This window comes from Pseudorca crassidens, chromosome 2, assembly GCF_039906515.1.
Source record: "Pseudorca crassidens isolate mPseCra1 chromosome 2, mPseCra1.hap1, whole genome shotgun sequence".
Lineage (NCBI taxonomy): Eukaryota > Metazoa > Chordata > Mammalia > Artiodactyla > Delphinidae > Pseudorca > Pseudorca crassidens.
The window spans coordinates 45,642,821-45,660,041 of NC_090297.1; the positions used below are offsets into that span (position 1 = coordinate 45,642,821).

Consider the following 17,221-nt stretch of genomic DNA (forward strand, 5'->3'; position numbering starts at 1 on the left):
CGGCCCCGAAAAGTTTTGAGGGTCTTCTTAAGCTGCCAGTACGTTTAGGTGTCCAGGTTTTGGAGTCAGAAACCTGTGACTCCACCACGTACTGGCTGTAATACTGGGTCAGTTAATTTCACCTATCTGAGCCCATCCCCTCATTTGTAAAATTCCTCTAACTGTAACACCAATCTCGTGGGATTGTGGCAGAGCTGAAGTGAGAGGGTGGGTAAAGTGCCAGGAACATACGAGCGCTCAACTGATGGTGATTACTACCACTCTTATAAGAACGTGAGAACGGAAAGATCTTTAGGGATTATTCTACACTCTGTTTTACACATGGGAAACTGGGGCCTGGATAGGGAGAGAGAGGGGCAATCATGAAGATTTGCAAATTATGATGAGTAAGAAAACTTTGATGTAGAGACATGGAATTGGATGTACTCAGTGGAAAATCCTATTTATGTAGTTCATTCTTCTCTTAACAACCTCCAGGAATTTGAAAAGATCCCCTTATTTATGAAGAAAGCGCCATCAGAAATTGATCCCCAGGAGAATCCTGACTTGGCTTGCCTCCAGTCAATTATTTTTGATGAAGAGCGATCTCCAGAAGGTATCTTCAATGACTCTAACATTTGTTTTGCTCCTCCATTGAATTGAGATAAAGTGTGGGTCAGAAAGCTTCTGATGGATAACAAGAAGTAGTTAGCCCGAGCTAACTTGTCACTATTTATTCCAAATATACTTCTTTGGATACCTACTAAATGCTAGGCATTGGGGATACAGGAATGAATGAGACTGCCCTCAAAGGTTACATTCCAGTGGATAGCCAAACTGCCCTAAAGAATCAGGGCAAACCTGTGTGATAAGTGCCAACGTGTAACTATAGGTGCTGTTGGAATACTAAAGGTGGGGGAGGTAGGAGTGGGCTTTCACTGGGTGGGAAATTTTAACTGAATTATAACAATTTTGTAGGCTTTTGCTAAGTTGAGGAGGGTAATTTGTATTCCAGGGACTCAAACAACACGCGCAAAAACAGAAGTGTAATTTCCCCCCGTTTCTTCTGTACTTAAAAAAAAAAAGTCCTGTCAGACTTCCCTGGTTGGCATAGTGATTAAGAATCTGCCTGCCAATGCAGGGGACATGGGTTTGAGCCCTGATCGGGGAAGATCCCGCATGCCGCGGTGCAACTAAGCCCGTGTGCCACAACTACTGAGCCTGTGCTCTAGAGCCCGTGAGCCACAACTACTGAGCCCATGTGCCACAAGTACTGAAGCCTGCGCACCTAGAGCCCGTGCTCTGCAACAAGAGAAGCCACCGCAATGAGAAGCCCGTGCACCGTAATGAAGAGTAGCCTCCGCTCACTGCAACTAGAGAAAGCCCACGAGTAGCAACGAACACCCAACTCAGCCAAAAATAAATAAACAAATAAATAAGAAAAAAGCAAAATAATATTTGAAAAAAAGAGTCCTCTCTTCAAGAGCTAGAATAAGTATACTTTTTTTTTTTTTTTTTTTTTTGCGGTACGCGGGCCTCTCACTGTTGTGGCCTCTCCCCTTGTGGAGCACAGGCTCCAGACGCGCAGGCTCAGTGGCCATGGCTCACGGGCCCAGCTGCTCCGCGGCATGTGGGATCTTCCCGGACCGGGGCACGAACCCGTGTCCCCTGCATCGGCAGGCAGACTCTCAACCACTGCACCACCAGGGAAGCCCAGGATAAGTATACTTTTTTCCTTTATGCTTTTTTTTTTTTTTTTTTTTCGTAAACACTGAATAATCTACCTTGTAAAGTATTTGGAATTGATTGTAGTTAAGTATGTGTGACTTTATTTCTCCATGGTGATACCCAGTTTTATAGCATTCGTTTTTGAGTTTTCTTTCCCTATTGGTTTCTTGTTTTTGTTTGTCATATATTACATTATTGCATGATTTTGAATTATTTTTAATGAGCCCTTTAAAAAATAGGAAATAGTGATCATTTTTTCTCTTTTTTGCAGAACAGGCCAGGACCTTTAAAGACGAGGGCAATGATTACTTTAAAGAAAAAGACTATAAGAAAGCTGTGATTTCGTACACTGAAGGATTAAAGAAGAAATGTGCAGACCCTGAGTTGAATGCTGTTCTTTATTCCAACCGGGCAGCAGCACAGTACTATCTGGGTAATTTATTCCATTATTTAGTACTTTCTAAAAAATTAACTTATGATAAAAACAACTGTATGATGGCTAGTGGAGGGTTTGAGAGTGTCGGCGAAGAGGAGCTGCTTATCCCAGAAGCCCAAGATAGCTTACTGTAACTGAACTCTGCTTTTCTAGATAGACTTGGTGAAAAGGGAAACCAGGTAGGTTGTATAATTCTTACTGTCTGAACCAAATGAGTAACATCAAATACCTTAATACATGAGTTGGTATGATCTGGAATTTTTGAGCCCAAATGCTTCTACTCTCTCTCTCTAAAAAAAAAGTTTTTTTCTGGCCTCTTCTCAAAGATGCTAGAAGGGTTAAGGCAATAGAGTTCTTTGTGTGAGAGAAACTGTATTAATACAAGGGAGAATTTCTCAAAGAGTATTCTGTGGGACCTTTGAAGTAAAACATTCTTTGAACAAGTAAATTTGGATGGTGCTGCTTCTTCATGGGAGATTTGCAGTGCACATTAGTATGTTAATGCTGAGAAAACGTACAGCAAAGAACCTTACCCTGTGATCCTCAGGTTTTATAAGCCCCCTTTTCAAGTAACACTTATTAACATGCAGGACTGTTCTGCAGACATGACTTTGGGAAACACTGATTAATTGTTTGGGTCGCATTATTGTTCGTGACTATAGTCTTGGTCGTATGAGACCGATGTTTCTTATCACAGAGTTTTAGAGAGGACCTGGGAATGACCTCAGCCTTTTCTGAGGGGCTGGTAGACAATAAGCCTTGCAAGTCTAGCTGGGATAAGTCTGTTGGGACTTGTCACCATTGGAGCAGAGTTTCTTTCTAATCATAGGCCGCTCCAGCTGTCTTCTCCTTTAGAACTTTAGAGATTATTTGAGCCAACCAGCCCCCTCATTTTACATAGGCCCAGAGAGCGACCCCTTTGGTTAGTGCCAGAACCTTGACTAGAAACCCACTCTTCTAACTTCTGGAGGAATACATTTTCTTCATTGAGCAAACTGAGTTCTTGTTCCATGCTAGGCACTGGCATCACAGAAGTGAGTTAAGACCTGACCTTTCCCTAAAGGAGTTTAATTTATTTATCTATTCAGTCAGTAAATAGAAAGCATTTACTGTGTGTAGGCACTGCACTGTGAATAAGAGCTACATAGTTCCTTTCCTTGGGGAACTAAAGAATGTCATGTATAGGGCTAATAAGACCAAAAACACCTTGAAAGAAAAAACTGCATGTAATGTGATAACCAGAGGAGCAAATGTGTAATATTCAGAGACATTCCTTAAATGATGTCACTGGTATGGCTTACAGAGCACTTTCACATTTTTTTTTAGTCCCTCTTGACCTTATAGCAGCTATGTAAGATAAATGAGGTTAACAGCTTTATCCCTAGTTAGCAGAGTAAGAAACTGTAGTAATAAATGTAGTAAAATGAATTGTTGAAGGGTACACAGTGCTAGCATTAGGATGTGGAATCAAGTTTGATTCAGAATACACTAAATGGAAGACCCCTTTACCCACGCTTCCGGAGGTACCTGGTGCTGTTGATTCTTTAGTCCTGAGTACTTTGTGGGTTCTACAGTATAGCTTGGTAGCTTTGAGTTTTCCCTCTGCTGGCTTAGAAGTCAGTTTTCTCAAGCCTAATTAGGCATTTAGCCTGTGTCTCTTTGTTCTCCAGCTTTAAAATGTGTTCTCTGTTGTTCTCATTCTTGTTGTCTCTGTGGATTTATGGTTTTTTTGTGGCAGAGGGGAAGTGGTAGGGGTTGAACTGCATGTGTTCAGTCTACTGCCTTTTACCAGAAGTTTTTGGATTTCTCTTATATGTATTTTTTCCATAGTTAGGATCATGCTGTTCTTCCAATTTTGTATTCAGTTCTTTTCACTTAATTTTATAACATAAACAATTTCACCTGTCATTAAATTATTTGTGAATACTATTTTAATAGCTACATAAAGTTGCATCATATGGACATACCAGGGTTTACACTATTTGCTTTACTATTCTGCTGTTGTAGAGTATATAGCTGCTTTTAAGTTTTGTTTTGTTTTGTTTTGTTTTTTGTGGTACGCAGACCTCTCACTGTTGTGGCCTCTCCCGTTGCGGAGCACAGGCTCGGGACGCGCAGGCTCAGCGGCCATGGCTCACAGGCCCAGCCGCTCCACGGCATGTGGGATCTTCCTGGACCGGGGCACGAACCCGTGTCCCCTGCATCGGCAGGCAGATTCTCAACCACTGCACCACCAGGGAAGCCCTAGGTTTTTTTTTAAGTAATGCAAAAATGAACAAAGTTAGTGATAAAGTTTTTCCAGTAATTCTGGTTATTCTTTAGGATTTGGCAAACTATGACTCACAGGCCACATCTGGATCCCTGACCTCTTGTAAAACAATTTTAAAAGATTGTAAAACAAAGAAGAATGTATAACAGACCATATGTAGCCTGTAAAGTCTGAAATATTTACTATATGGCCCTTTAGAGAAAAATTTTGCTGACCCCCAGGCTAGAGTTTTAGAAGTGAAATTAATAGGTAAATACCAAGCTGTTAAGTAATACTTACGGTATAAACTAGAAAGTGAAAGTCTATCTCATGCCTCCTAGTTTGGATAACCAGTGTGTATGATTGCACACCTTTTTTAAATGCACTTACAAATATATATGTGTGTGTACCTGTGTCTGTATATTTAGGTTGGTTTGTTTTATAAAGATGGGCTTCTATACACATTGACCCACCACTTAAAATAATATAGCACAGACATCCTATCATGCTTTTACATGCAGAACTGTCTTTTTTTAATAGCTGTATAGTATTTAGTAGTATGGATTTACGATAATTTATTTCATCATTACTAAATTGAGGGTATTTAGGTTATCTCCAGCTTTTCATAATTAAAAGTAATGCAGTGGTTAACATGCTTTTACATTTATCCTTTTACATTTTTGCAAGCATTTTTTTTGTTTTTTTGCGAGCATTTTTTTTTTTTAACATCTTTATTGTTTTGCAAGCATTTTTGAGGATCAGTTCTTAGAAGAGTATTGTTGGGTCAAAGTGTACGTACAAAGTGCATGCCAATATGCTCTCTAATTTACTCTTAGAGTGTCCTTTTTCCATATCTTCACCAATATTGGATATTATCTGTTTTTAGTTTTTACCAATTTCATGTTAATTTTAATTTCTCTAATCATTAGTGATGTTGAGTATCTCTCCATATGCTTACTAGCCATTTATAGTTGTTCGGTGGGTTGCCTGATGCTGTAAACATTTCTAAGGTGCTTGATGAGCACAACTTTATTTTTTTCTATTGGGGTGGCCAAAAAGTTCGTTCAGGTTTTTCTGTAAGATGTTATGAAAAACCCGAACGAACCTTTTGGCCAACCCAATATAAACAGTTGCTCTGATTTTTATCTCTCCAAGATTGTCCAAGAGTGTTTTTGTTTCTACACACAAAATTTTGGAAGTAATCTGATCTCAAAACGTGTTTTCTCTTTTACTAAATGGTGTTTTGTTAGGCAATTTTCGTTCTGCTCTCAATGATGTGACAGCGGCCAGGAAGCTAAAACCCTGCCACCTGAAAGCAATAGTAAGAGGTAAGTCTTGTAGAGCTGCAGTATGATTGTCATCGTGGAAAAGCTGGCATGCACTGCACCAGAAGTATTTTAAGCTTTGATATGAAGGTGCTAAGATACTAATGAAGTCACCTTATTTTTGCCATCTTGATATTAAGTCCTTGTCAACAGCAACATGCCATTTTTAAAAGAATTCCCCAGAGAATAATCCAACCCTCTGTGTTTTAAGAATTTGTAGAGAAATTGAAACTCCTCATTTTAAATTAATAAAGGTAAAATTAATTAAAATAAAGCAGTTTTAAAAGCCACATTCTAAGTTTTTTTCCAAACTAGCTGATTGAAAGGCAAGATCTTCAAATGCCATGTTAATGTTAATTAAAAGATAAGTTATGGGACTTTGGCTGCTAACTCTAATGCTGAGATGTTCCCAGATTATTTTTTCTCTTGTAGTCTGACCTTTGTGTGTAATAATAGTGCTTTTATTACTTTTATACTTCACCTTTTCTTTGAGAAGCTCAAAGGTGATTTGTAAACTTTAATTTATTCATTACATATTAATCTCTGTATCCTCATGACCAACTTAAAATGCTTTATCAAAGTTATTGCTTCATTAATCATGGTTAGGGGGTTTGAGTAGATCTAGGTCCTTCAGCTGTAGGGAAAGGAGGTACTAAACAAAGATGGGCAAGTAAATTGAGTATAGTCCTGTGGAATTTGCCACAGGCTGGAAGTCTGTACTTTGATTGAATTGTCACTTTTACCTTACCATGTGACCATGGCGAGACACCCACTCTGAGTATCAGTATGCCCATCTCTGGAAGATCAGGTTGGATTCTATTGACATTTAAGCCCTTACAGTTCTGATATTTTTAAATTCTGTGGAAAGCCCAAAGAGGCTAACTGGAGAAAAAACATGATTAAAGGAGAGGCAGCTTAAACTGGTAGCCATCAAGAACAATTTTAGGAGAGACCTAATGTCTTTGGTCTTGCCATTGCTTTTGTGAATGACTGAGACAAATTCTGCTTTCTCTCTCCATTTAAAGAAAGTCATCTGAGATGAACTTTATTCTTCTCATTTATAGATGAGGAACCTGAAGCTCAGGGATGCTCAGTCCTTTGTCTAATGTTTAGTTGGTAAATGACAGCCAGATTTCCAGTCCAGATCTGTCTGATTCCAAAGACTGTGTTCTTTGCCACTAAGCTGTAGCCTTCCCTACTTTAAGAGTCCTTGATACCAGAAAGGCTTACAGGAGTTTTGAGCTGAATGGGCCCTAGAAATCTTTCTGATCTAAGATACAAGAAATAGTCTTCCTTGTCTGGGGAATGTACTACAAGGGTCTTTATCATCCATTTTCCCTTCAGGGTACTGGCTGGTAGCTGGTTAAGGTTGGGGGTCCCTTTCAAGGATGGCTCTTCCCATGCCTGTTGTCCACAGATACTAAGGGTGCTGGGTTCTACAGGTGCCTTATGCCATCTGGAACTGAAAAACTATGTCGAGGCTGTGAACTGGTGCGATGAGGGGCTGCAGATAGATGCCACAGAGAAGAAGCTTCTGGAAATGAGGGCTAAAGCAGACAAGTTGAAGGTTGGTGGCAAAATCAGCCAATTGGCATTTGCTAATTAGCATTAATTAATTAATTAGCATTTCCCAGATTGTATCTTGGGTCATTGTAAACTTTTTCTTCTTTAAAACAAAACCCAGGGAATTCCCTGGCTATCCAGTGGTTAGGACTTGGTGCCGAGGGCCACGGTTCAATCCCTGGTCAGGAACTGAGATCCCACAAGCCATGTGTGGGATCAGCCAAAACAACAACAGCCAGCCAAACAACAAAAACAAACAAAACCCAAAATCAGTCCCTACCCTTGGCACTCTGGAGGATACAGATAAGTAAACAAGCAAGTACATAAATAATTATAATATGATAGAGGCAAGGAAGAATACGTAGTACTTGATAAATTTATGACTATTATGATTTGAATAAATAGATTAGTGCCGTAGTCTAGTCTGCACACTGAGTATAGCTATTGAAAGAGAGGAAGGGAAAGGACAGTTAAACATTTAAGCAAAATCTTAAGCTTCTATAATACTGTATAACTCCCAGCATTAAGACACCTATAACTTGCTCATGAAATGCTACATTTCTGGCACATAACAGCAACAGTGATGATAAAATTAACTCTGTAGTCTGTAATAACAGACTGCCAACACTACCAAAAAAAAAAATCCAACATTTAGATAGCACTTACTGTATGTATGTTCCAAGTGCTATTTAAAAAGTTTTACTTACATGAATCCATCTGAACCACACACAGTCCTGTAAGAGAGGCAGTATTCTAATTCACCTTCCACTAGTGAGGTAGCTAAAGCAGAGAGATCAGGAAGTTGCCCAAGTCACACAACTGGGGAAGCTGGGCTTCAGAGTCAGGCTGTTTGGCCCCAGAGTCCACATTCTTAGTCCTGTGCATTATTGCCTCACAAGTCTGTTCAGTACAAATCCAGACGTGAGTTCTCTTGATTCCTGGTCTAGGTTCACTGCTTATACTATGGAATGGGAATTTTCAGTGCCAAGGGAGCCTAGAGCTGGCCCTGAACAGGGATAAGTTAGTCAGAGGTCATTTTGGTCATATCTACAAAAGTAGATATGTGTGGACCCACATGGCTCAATAACAGAATTCTGAGCCTAGGCAACTAGGGGTGGGCCAGAATTTCTAGGAGTGGTATACACAGGAGAGAAGATCAAGAGGGCTACTGTGGAAGGCCATCGCTGAGCTTATCTGCAGAAAAACCCTTGTTCGACCTAAATGAAAGCTTTTAGGTCCTGCAGTATAATTAAAGGGAGATTTCAGGGCCCAAAAGCTTGACATTAGGTATAGGTGACATTGCTTGCAGAGTATCAGGATTATACCCTTTTATCTGAGTATAAATTGATTTTGGATTCCCATGTGCTTGGTATATGTGAGCAATAGACCCATATGGTTATGTTAAGATCAGACAAAATAGACTTCAAGGCAATGACTGTTACCAGAGATAAAGCAAGGCATTTTTTTTTTAATGATGAAAGGGTCAGTTTATCAAGCATATTTAACAATTCTAAATGTGTATGTACCTAATAATAGAACTTCAAAATGTATGAAGCAAAAATTGACAACTCACAGAAGGAAGAGACAAATGTATAAATAGGTAGAAATGTCAACATCCCTCTCTCAGAGTAACTGATAGACTTAAGTAGATAAATCAGTAAAGAGAAGTGATGTCAGCAAAAATAGCCAACTAAAGACCCGGAAAAATTTTCTCCATAAAGTCCATGGAAAATGGACAAAAATGCTCAATCAACTTTTCCATAACTCTGAAATGAATAGAAGGCTTGCAGCAATCTGGGTAGTGTTTGTTCAAGAAAAATGGCTGAACCTCCGTAAGAACAGCAAGCTTTGTGGCATTTTTATCTTGCCCTATCCCCATCTCCTCCCTCCCTAGTTGCATAGTAGCCTTGAAAGCCAACAGCCCACAATCATGGTGAAAATGAGCAGCCTGGCAGCCACCAGAGGCAGAACAGGATTAGAGCTCCTTCAAAGCCCCATTCCCAGAGGATTGTCATTATTTGACCATCTAGAAGATCCCACTTACAAGTTGTTTTTATTTGACACATCTTGAAGCTATCCCAGTAGGAAAAGCTTTTTCACAGAGTGTTGGTGTAGGAGGCATTTGTTAAAAACAATTTGAGGCAGTTATTTAAGATTGCATCTGCCTGATGCAGTAGAAAACCCCTGAGGCAAATAATAGGCTTACCAGAAAACTTAAAAGGAAAAGCTGGGGAATGAGATTCTGTAGGGGCTTTGAAAAGCTCCAACATATTCCTGGGAATCTAGAAGGTCACATATGTGCTCTTGCTATGCATGTGCTCAGGAAAGATCTAAGAATGTCCTAAGCTCTAACCTCTGGCTGATTTGGAAGCTTTGTGCCAGCAGGAAATGAAGGCTAAGGCTGAATTGTTAACTGCTGGGGTGATTGTTGAATCCTTGTCCAAACATGACTGCAGAGCCCCTTGGCAAAGACTGGGAGACTTTTTGGCTCCAGGCGTTTAGGGAAATCTGTCCAGTCATTATCTCACCACTAAGCTAACTGGAGACTTTAGTAGTCACATATAACAGAGAATACAGGCTTTACAGAATTAGTTCAGAAAAGTCACTAAACAAACAATAGTGACAGCAACAACAAACACTGGGGAGGGGAGAGAGAGAATATGCTTTCCAGAGTTGCCACATTATATTATTTTAAATGTCCAGTTTTCAACAAAAAATTACAAGAAAAGGAAAAAAAATCAACAGAAACTGTCCCTGAGGAAGCCCAGACATGAGACTTAAAAGGTAAAAAACTTTCAACCACCTATTTAAAATATGTTCTAAGAACTGCTGCCTGAAAAAAAATGCACCATCTAGAAGTTGAGAATTAAGTTTTATTCAGCAGACTTACTGAGGACTTAAGCCTGGGATACAGCCTCTCAGATAGCTCTGAAGGACTGTTCTGAGCAGGTAGGGGAGAAGCAAAGATATAGGGGAAAAAAAAAACCCATGTGGTCGAACATCAAAAGACTACTGCTAATTAAAGAAACAGACATTTCAAGTTAATGAATTTAGTGCTTTTCTATATGGGGAGATGGGCTTATTGAAATTATTCCTTTGATATGCACGTTAACTGTAGGACCAGTATTCTGTTTTTTTCCATGCTGAGCATCCCTTAGGATGTACCATCAGGGTGGCTGCAGTGGCTGATGGCTTGATGCCCACAAAATTCTTTGTTTACTGAAATGGCAGGTTACATTCTTTGTCCACAGTGCCTCCTCTTGATCATAAATTCGACCAGTGTTTGGGAGGCATTTCATGACTAATTTTTTCCCACTGCGCTAGGAAGGCTCACTCCTAGATCAGGCAGAGAGCCTGTTGGTAGGCTACTCAATGTGCTAATTTTGGATCAGGTCCTACTGATAATCTTAAATTCTTTGGATTGCCTGTCTTACTAGTCTGTTATTCAGGAAATGTTTTCCCTTGTTGCTTCTTCCCATATCTAGAGTTGCACTATTACAATTATTCTGTGTAGAGTTGTATATATGATCAACTGCCTCAAGATGTTTAACCATCATTAATTTTGTTGGAGGCCTGGTTACACATTGGGTAATGCAAGAGACAACAATCTTATAAAACAGACAGGATATAAGTAATATAGCTAGTAAATTAATAACGTTGTAGTGCAGCAAAGAGAGGCACAAGGTATAAATAATTTGACAACAACAAGAGAGCAAGTTAAAATAATGGTTAGTATAGCTAGTTGTAATATTGTCACAGTAAGCCATCAGGTCCACAGGGGAGCCAGCTGGAGAAGCCAAATGCAGGAGGAATCAGGTAGAGAGAAAAAAATTAATGTTTCATCTTTGTTTAGAAAGGTATACTTTCTCAATTTGTTGTAGGTCATGGTTGCCATAAGAGGAAAGCTTTTCTGGAAAGCCAAGATTAAAAGCTGGTATATTTCAGAAAAAGTCATAAAATTATAAATCATATTTATCAGTTCATTCAGTCCCATGTAATTATGTCCTGTTGATCTAGATGGAGGCATTGGGTTTTCCATTAGAGTTTTGTAATTTCTTTTTTTTTTTAAATAAATGTATTTATTTTATTTTATTTATTTTTGGCTGCATTGGGTCTTCGTTGCTGCGCACAGGCTTTCTCTAGCTGCGGTGAGTGGGGGCTACTCTTTGCTGTGGTGCGTGGGCTACTCTTCGCTGTGGTGAGCGGGCTTCTCATTGTGGTGGCTTCTCTTGTTGTAGAGCACGGGCTTTAGGTGCGTGGGCTTCAGTAGTTGTGGCTCACGGGCTCTAGAGCGCAGGCTCAGTAGCTGTGGAGCATGGGCTTAGTTGCTCCGCAGCATGTGGGATCTTCCCAGACCAGGGCTCGAACCCGTGTCCCCTGCGTTGGCAGGCAGATTCTAAACCACTGCGCCACTAGGGAAGCCCCTTTTGTAATTTCTTACCCATTTCAGTGGTATGATCTAAAAGTTACCAGAAATTAATATTTTTCAAAGTCCTTGTGAATCTTCTTGAAGATTTTCATTTTATAAAAGCATCAAAGTAAAACAGTGATTGTCTGTAAATGACAAAAGACTTAAAATGGCATGGTTAAAGATCTGATTACAATGTAATTGACAAGAAACTTGGTCATTTCTGTGACATACAACATTTTAAGATAATAATTAGAATTATGACTGATAACATACCAGGACAATCAGATTTTTAGGAATTCCACATAAAATTTGGAATATCTATATTAACATTTACCCACACAGCATAATCTAAGAAGGTTTATCTCCAATCACTTGACAATGTTTTTCAAGTAATTTAACATACCAAATAAACCTAATTAGTTTAATGTTCCTCTGAGATGCCTCAGGGTTCCTTTGAAGCTTCCCAGAGTTAGCTGGAGGTCAAAAGAACTTCAGTTAGAATTAGATATTTGGGAAGTATGTCAAGAATATCAAAAAGGTTTTAAAAGGTTTGACTTGGTCAAATAGGACCATAGGTCATTGTGAAATAATACTTATTCACTTAACCAAAGTGACAAAAGAGTTCTAAAACAGGGACTTCCCTGGTGGTGCAGTGGTTAAGAATCCGCCTGCCAGTGTACGGGACACGGGTTCGATCCCTGGTCCAGGAAGATCCCACATACTGTGGAGCAACTAAGCCCATGTGCCACAACTACTGAGCCTGCAAGACACAACTACTGAGCCTGAGTGCCACAACTACTGAAGCCTGCGTGCCCTAGAGCCCACATGCCGCAACTACTGAAGCCCGTGTGCTCTAGGGCCCACGTGCCACAACCGCTGAGCCCATGTGCTGCAACTAATGAAGCCCATGCACCTAGAGCCTGCGCTCCACAACAAGAGAAGCCACCACAGTGAGAAGCCCGCACACCGCAACCAAGAGTAGCCCCACTCGCCGCAACTAGAGAAAGCCTGCGTGCAGCAACGAAGACCCAATGCAGACAAAAAAAAAAAGATTTCAAAAGGAAATACACATCACCTAAAGGCAAAGAAACCCATATAATCTGTTATCAAAAACAGTATTCCAAGAAAATTTTTTTCTCTTAATAGAGAAAGGAACCAAATCTAGTCCTGCACCAACCTACTTTTTTTTTTTTTTGCGGTACGCGGGCGTCTCACCGTTGGTGGCCTCTCCTGTTGCGGAGCACAGGCTCTGGATGCACAGGCTCAGCGGCCATGGCTCATGGGCCCAGCCGCTCTGTGGCATGTGGGATCTTCGCAGACTGGGGCACGAATCCGTGTCCCCTGCATCGGCAGGCAGACTCTCAACCACTGCGCCACCAGGGAAGCCCCCCAACCTACTTTTAATAACAAAATCCATTTACCTCATTAATTTAGTCCCAGCCTGACCATGTGCAAAACTCCTTTTTCAGGGCTTCCTTTCTACAAACCTTCCACAACTTTCTGTATCCATATTAGTTTGTTCCTTATTTTTCCATCTAGAAACAACCAGCTCTAGGACAAAATCACTTGTTCCCCTTAAAATGTATTTCCATTCCTCATACCTTCTTTTGCTGAAAACACACATTGTACTTTACTTGCATACTGAAACATTTCCCTTATTGTTTTTAGTGCCTTTAATTACATATTACAGTTTTAACCTTTAAAAATCTTAATCTCTAGCAAAACTGACAAGCAGCAAGTAATTGTGAACTGTTTGTTATACTAGCATTTCCTGATTGGCAAATTTGGGAATATTCTAGAACCTCTAGAAACATATATCTTGTAGCATAATTTCTTTCCTCAATGTGGTACAAGACATGTCTAATAAACCCAGACATCTTTAGTTTCCCTCTTGTAAGGAGACAAAAGTAGGTAAGTTTAGACCTGTTTAGCAATTAATGTTCCAGTATTTTATTTGAAATGACTTGGATAGTCAGTGAATTCTCATCATTTAATTTAACTTAGCAAAACTCAAGTTACCAAAAATCAGGAGAAACTATAGATAGACATACCCAAAACATAATTATTCCTAAGAGTTCACCTGTAAACTCTTGTCTCATTTACCTTTATTTTATAACTTATGAAGATATCATCATACTGCGGATGAAGAATGTCACCTGCCATTATCAGTAAACAGAGGATGTTGCAGCCATCAAGCCATCAGCCACTGCAGCTGCCCCTGGCTGTGCACCCTGAGGGGATTCAGGATGGAGGAAAAAACAGGATACTGGCCCTAGATAGTTAAGATATAACATATATATCAAAGGAATGATTTCAGTGAGCCCAGACTCTTGCATCTTCCCATACATAGAAAAGTGTTAAATTCATTAACTTGAGATGTCTGTTTTTATTTAACAGTAATCTTTCGATGTTCTGACTACCTGGTTTTATGTAGAAACTATATATCCTGGCTCCTCCCTTACCTCTTCAGAGCAGTTCCTAGAGCTGTCTGCCTCCCAGGCTTAAGTCCTCAGCAGGGACTTAAGAGGCTGCCTCCCAGGCTTAAGTCCTCAGCAAGGCCTCCAAATAAAACATAATTCTCAACTTTTAGGTTGTGCATTTTTTTCAGTCAACAATACCAAGTTAATTTTTCTTGCTGATAAACTCTGCAACAGAAATAACATGAACTTAGTTAACCTAGGTACAATAAAAGTAAGGTATGTCTATGTCTATATTGATTAAACCAACAAGCTTAGGCTAGCTCTATTACCAGATACAATTTAATATTGAATATTTCCTAGGTCATGTGAACCTGAAACTCATTCTGGCCAGTTTCCATTATATTTAGAAAAATTTAATTTGTAAGTGCTTACTTTTAAGTCAATTAAATGAGCTCTTTTATAAACTTAATTTTGATAATATTTTCCAGAGGTAGATACATCTTGTATATATAATGTACACACAGACATATAAACAGACAAAACTAGAGATCTCATAGCTTTAACATGTAGTTATGAATCAGGTATTATAAACTTACTAGTTTATAAATAGCAGTTGGAATAAGTTAAATTTATTTGCTCAGATGACTAAGGCTTATACTATGTGTGGAAAAGACTTAAGGTTTATATTTGTCCTTGATAAATCCCTTAAGGAGGCTATAAGTTAGATTTTGAGTGAGGGAGCCTTTCCAGCAGTTTGAGTTTAAAAGAGCCTTTTTGTCTCATTTGGTTTCAGGTTTTACCTGATTGAGCTAACTAGGCTCAGTCTCAGGTGTTTGTGGGCTGTATTTACATTTCTGATTTGTAGAGGTTTGCAACACAAAGACAGTTGCTTTAAATTCTCTAAAGAACTGGTCTGCTACCTAAATGATATTAAAAGATTGATTGGCCGAACTATATTTTCTTTAATTTGCATTTTTATATCAGTGAGAAAATTTCCAACTATCTGAAAATTAAGAGTTCTGTGTTCTAGAACTTTAGGGTTCAATTTATCATGCCTTCAAAAGTTTGCACAAGGCATTCAACCAAGGCTGTCTTTCTGAGTGTATAGGGTAAACCCAGAGCAAAAATCTCCATTATTATTTTTATTGGCCCCTGAATATTAACTCCCAGGTTTTATTTCATATAGTGTGGGCTCAGGTAGCCTTGTTGGTTTCTTTTAGGATGTTTAATTAATATTGTCTGAGGGGCAGATTTATATACGCTGTCTTAAAATAGGCAGGGGAAGCATTCCCCAGTGAGACATAATGTCTATCCTACAATATAATTAGGCAGAAGGGATATAACCACCTTACATAAAGCCCATTTAAATATACCAATTTATATAAACTTTCATCTCCATTCTGTCAACTTTTAAAAAAAAATATTTAATTATTTTTGGCTGCGTTGGGTCTTCGTTGCTGCGCGCGGGTTTTCTCTAGTTGCGGCGAGCGGGGACTACTCTTCGTTGTGGTGTGCTGGCTTCTCATTGTGGTGTCTTCTGTTGCAGAGCACGGGCTCTAGGCATGCGGGCTTCAGTAGTTGTAGCTCTCGGGCACAGGCTCAGTAGTTGTGGCGCACGGGCTTAGTTGCTCCACGGCATGTGGGATCTTCCTGGACCAGGGCTCAAGCCTTTGTCCCCTGCATTGGCAGGAGGATTCTTAAGCACTGCGCCACCAGGGGAGCTCTATTCTGTCATCTTAATACCTTTAACTAGTTTCCATCAGGATCCGATCGACAAGCCTTGGTCTTAACAACAGTCCCAGAAGCTTTCTTTTCTTTTTATCCCCCAACCATTTAATCTATTTTTGTATAAAAGGCTCTGGGGTCCCCAGTGAGAGATTGAACCAAGGCACTCAGGCCTTTTTGTCAATCTTTTAACTTGATTAATTGGCCTAACTGTTGCCCCAAGTAATAGTTGGTCAGGTATCTCAGTGTAGTTTTTTTCTAGGCTTTTAAATATATATATATATATATACACACACACATACATAAACACACACACGACACATAGTTTTTAAACTGGGGTAAATAGAACAGACTTGTTTGGGGCCCTTTAATGTTGGGGACCAATAGAGGGTCCCTTTGGCCCATACAACCTTAGGTGGTGTTGTATCAGAACCTTTTTAATCCTATTAATGTTCATTTTATTTATCCCATTTCTTAATAACCGTCTAAAGATTTCTTTATTCATTTGGGATGAGACCCTTTAAAGTTTCCACCTTGTTGGGAAGAAGTCTCTAGACTTTCTTTTCAGTTTTTTTCTTACTTCCCTGTTAATCAACCTAATTAACATTAATTATCGTAATATTTTTATTGGCATCTGTAAGACCCACTGAGGGGAAGCAGAGACCACAAATAAGGCTTCCCAAACTGTTTTTTTTTTGTTTGTTTGTTTTAAACTAAGGAGTTCTGGGAATTCCCTGGAGATCCAATGGTTAGGACTCCACGCTTTCACTGCCTAGGGCACGGGTGCGAAGTAAGATCCTGCAAGCCATGTGGCCAAAATTAAATAAATTAATTAAATAAACAAACTAAGGAGTTCTTAGGTTAACCATTTTACATATATACTTTTTCCACCTTCTAATTTGGCTTTATCATAGGTACCAATAAAATAGCTGTTTATAATGAGAGCTCTCTAAAAAATATACCAATTTAGAATTTTCTCCAATTTAAAAGATCCATTGTCTGGCCATTAACTAGATATATCCTAATAGTGACTCAAGCCAACAAGATGCAAGAGGCGTCCCCACAGGAGAGTGTGAAGAATGCTGCCTATATAAGATCTAGAAAGTGTACTCCCAAAAATAGCGTAAGAAAGTAAAGGCCTTTGTTGTACAGGCTGACGCAACTAAGGTTCAGATGACAAAAGCCCCTGAGAATTGGCACAGTCAGACAAAAGACTGCTCAGAATCCCAGTCTGTTCGATTGGTTGTGAAATGTACACCATATGTGTACCTTCCAGATGTCAGAGAACAGGCTATTAAAACACACACACACGCACACACACACACCCCCACACCACATTGAGGAAGATCAGGTAGAACGTTTTCATCTCAAAGGCACAGGGAGAGA

General features: G+C 39.5%; 1 protein-coding gene across 2 annotated transcripts in view; it reads left to right on the top strand.

Moving 5' to 3' along the window:
* The window catches only part of TTC4 (tetratricopeptide repeat domain 4), a 39,421-nt gene that overhangs the window by 362 nt on the left and 21,838 nt on the right, over nucleotides 1-17,221 (top strand). For both annotated transcript variants that reach the window (XM_067726276.1, XM_067726277.1), the window contains exons 2-5: nucleotides 478-595; nucleotides 1,979-2,140; nucleotides 5,642-5,719; nucleotides 7,159-7,283. In XM_067726276.1, the coding sequence (XP_067582377.1) occupies nucleotides 478-595; nucleotides 1,979-2,140; nucleotides 5,642-5,719; nucleotides 7,159-7,283 (483 nt within the window). The remainder of the gene's footprint in view (nucleotides 1-477; nucleotides 596-1,978; nucleotides 2,141-5,641; nucleotides 5,720-7,158; nucleotides 7,284-17,221) is intronic.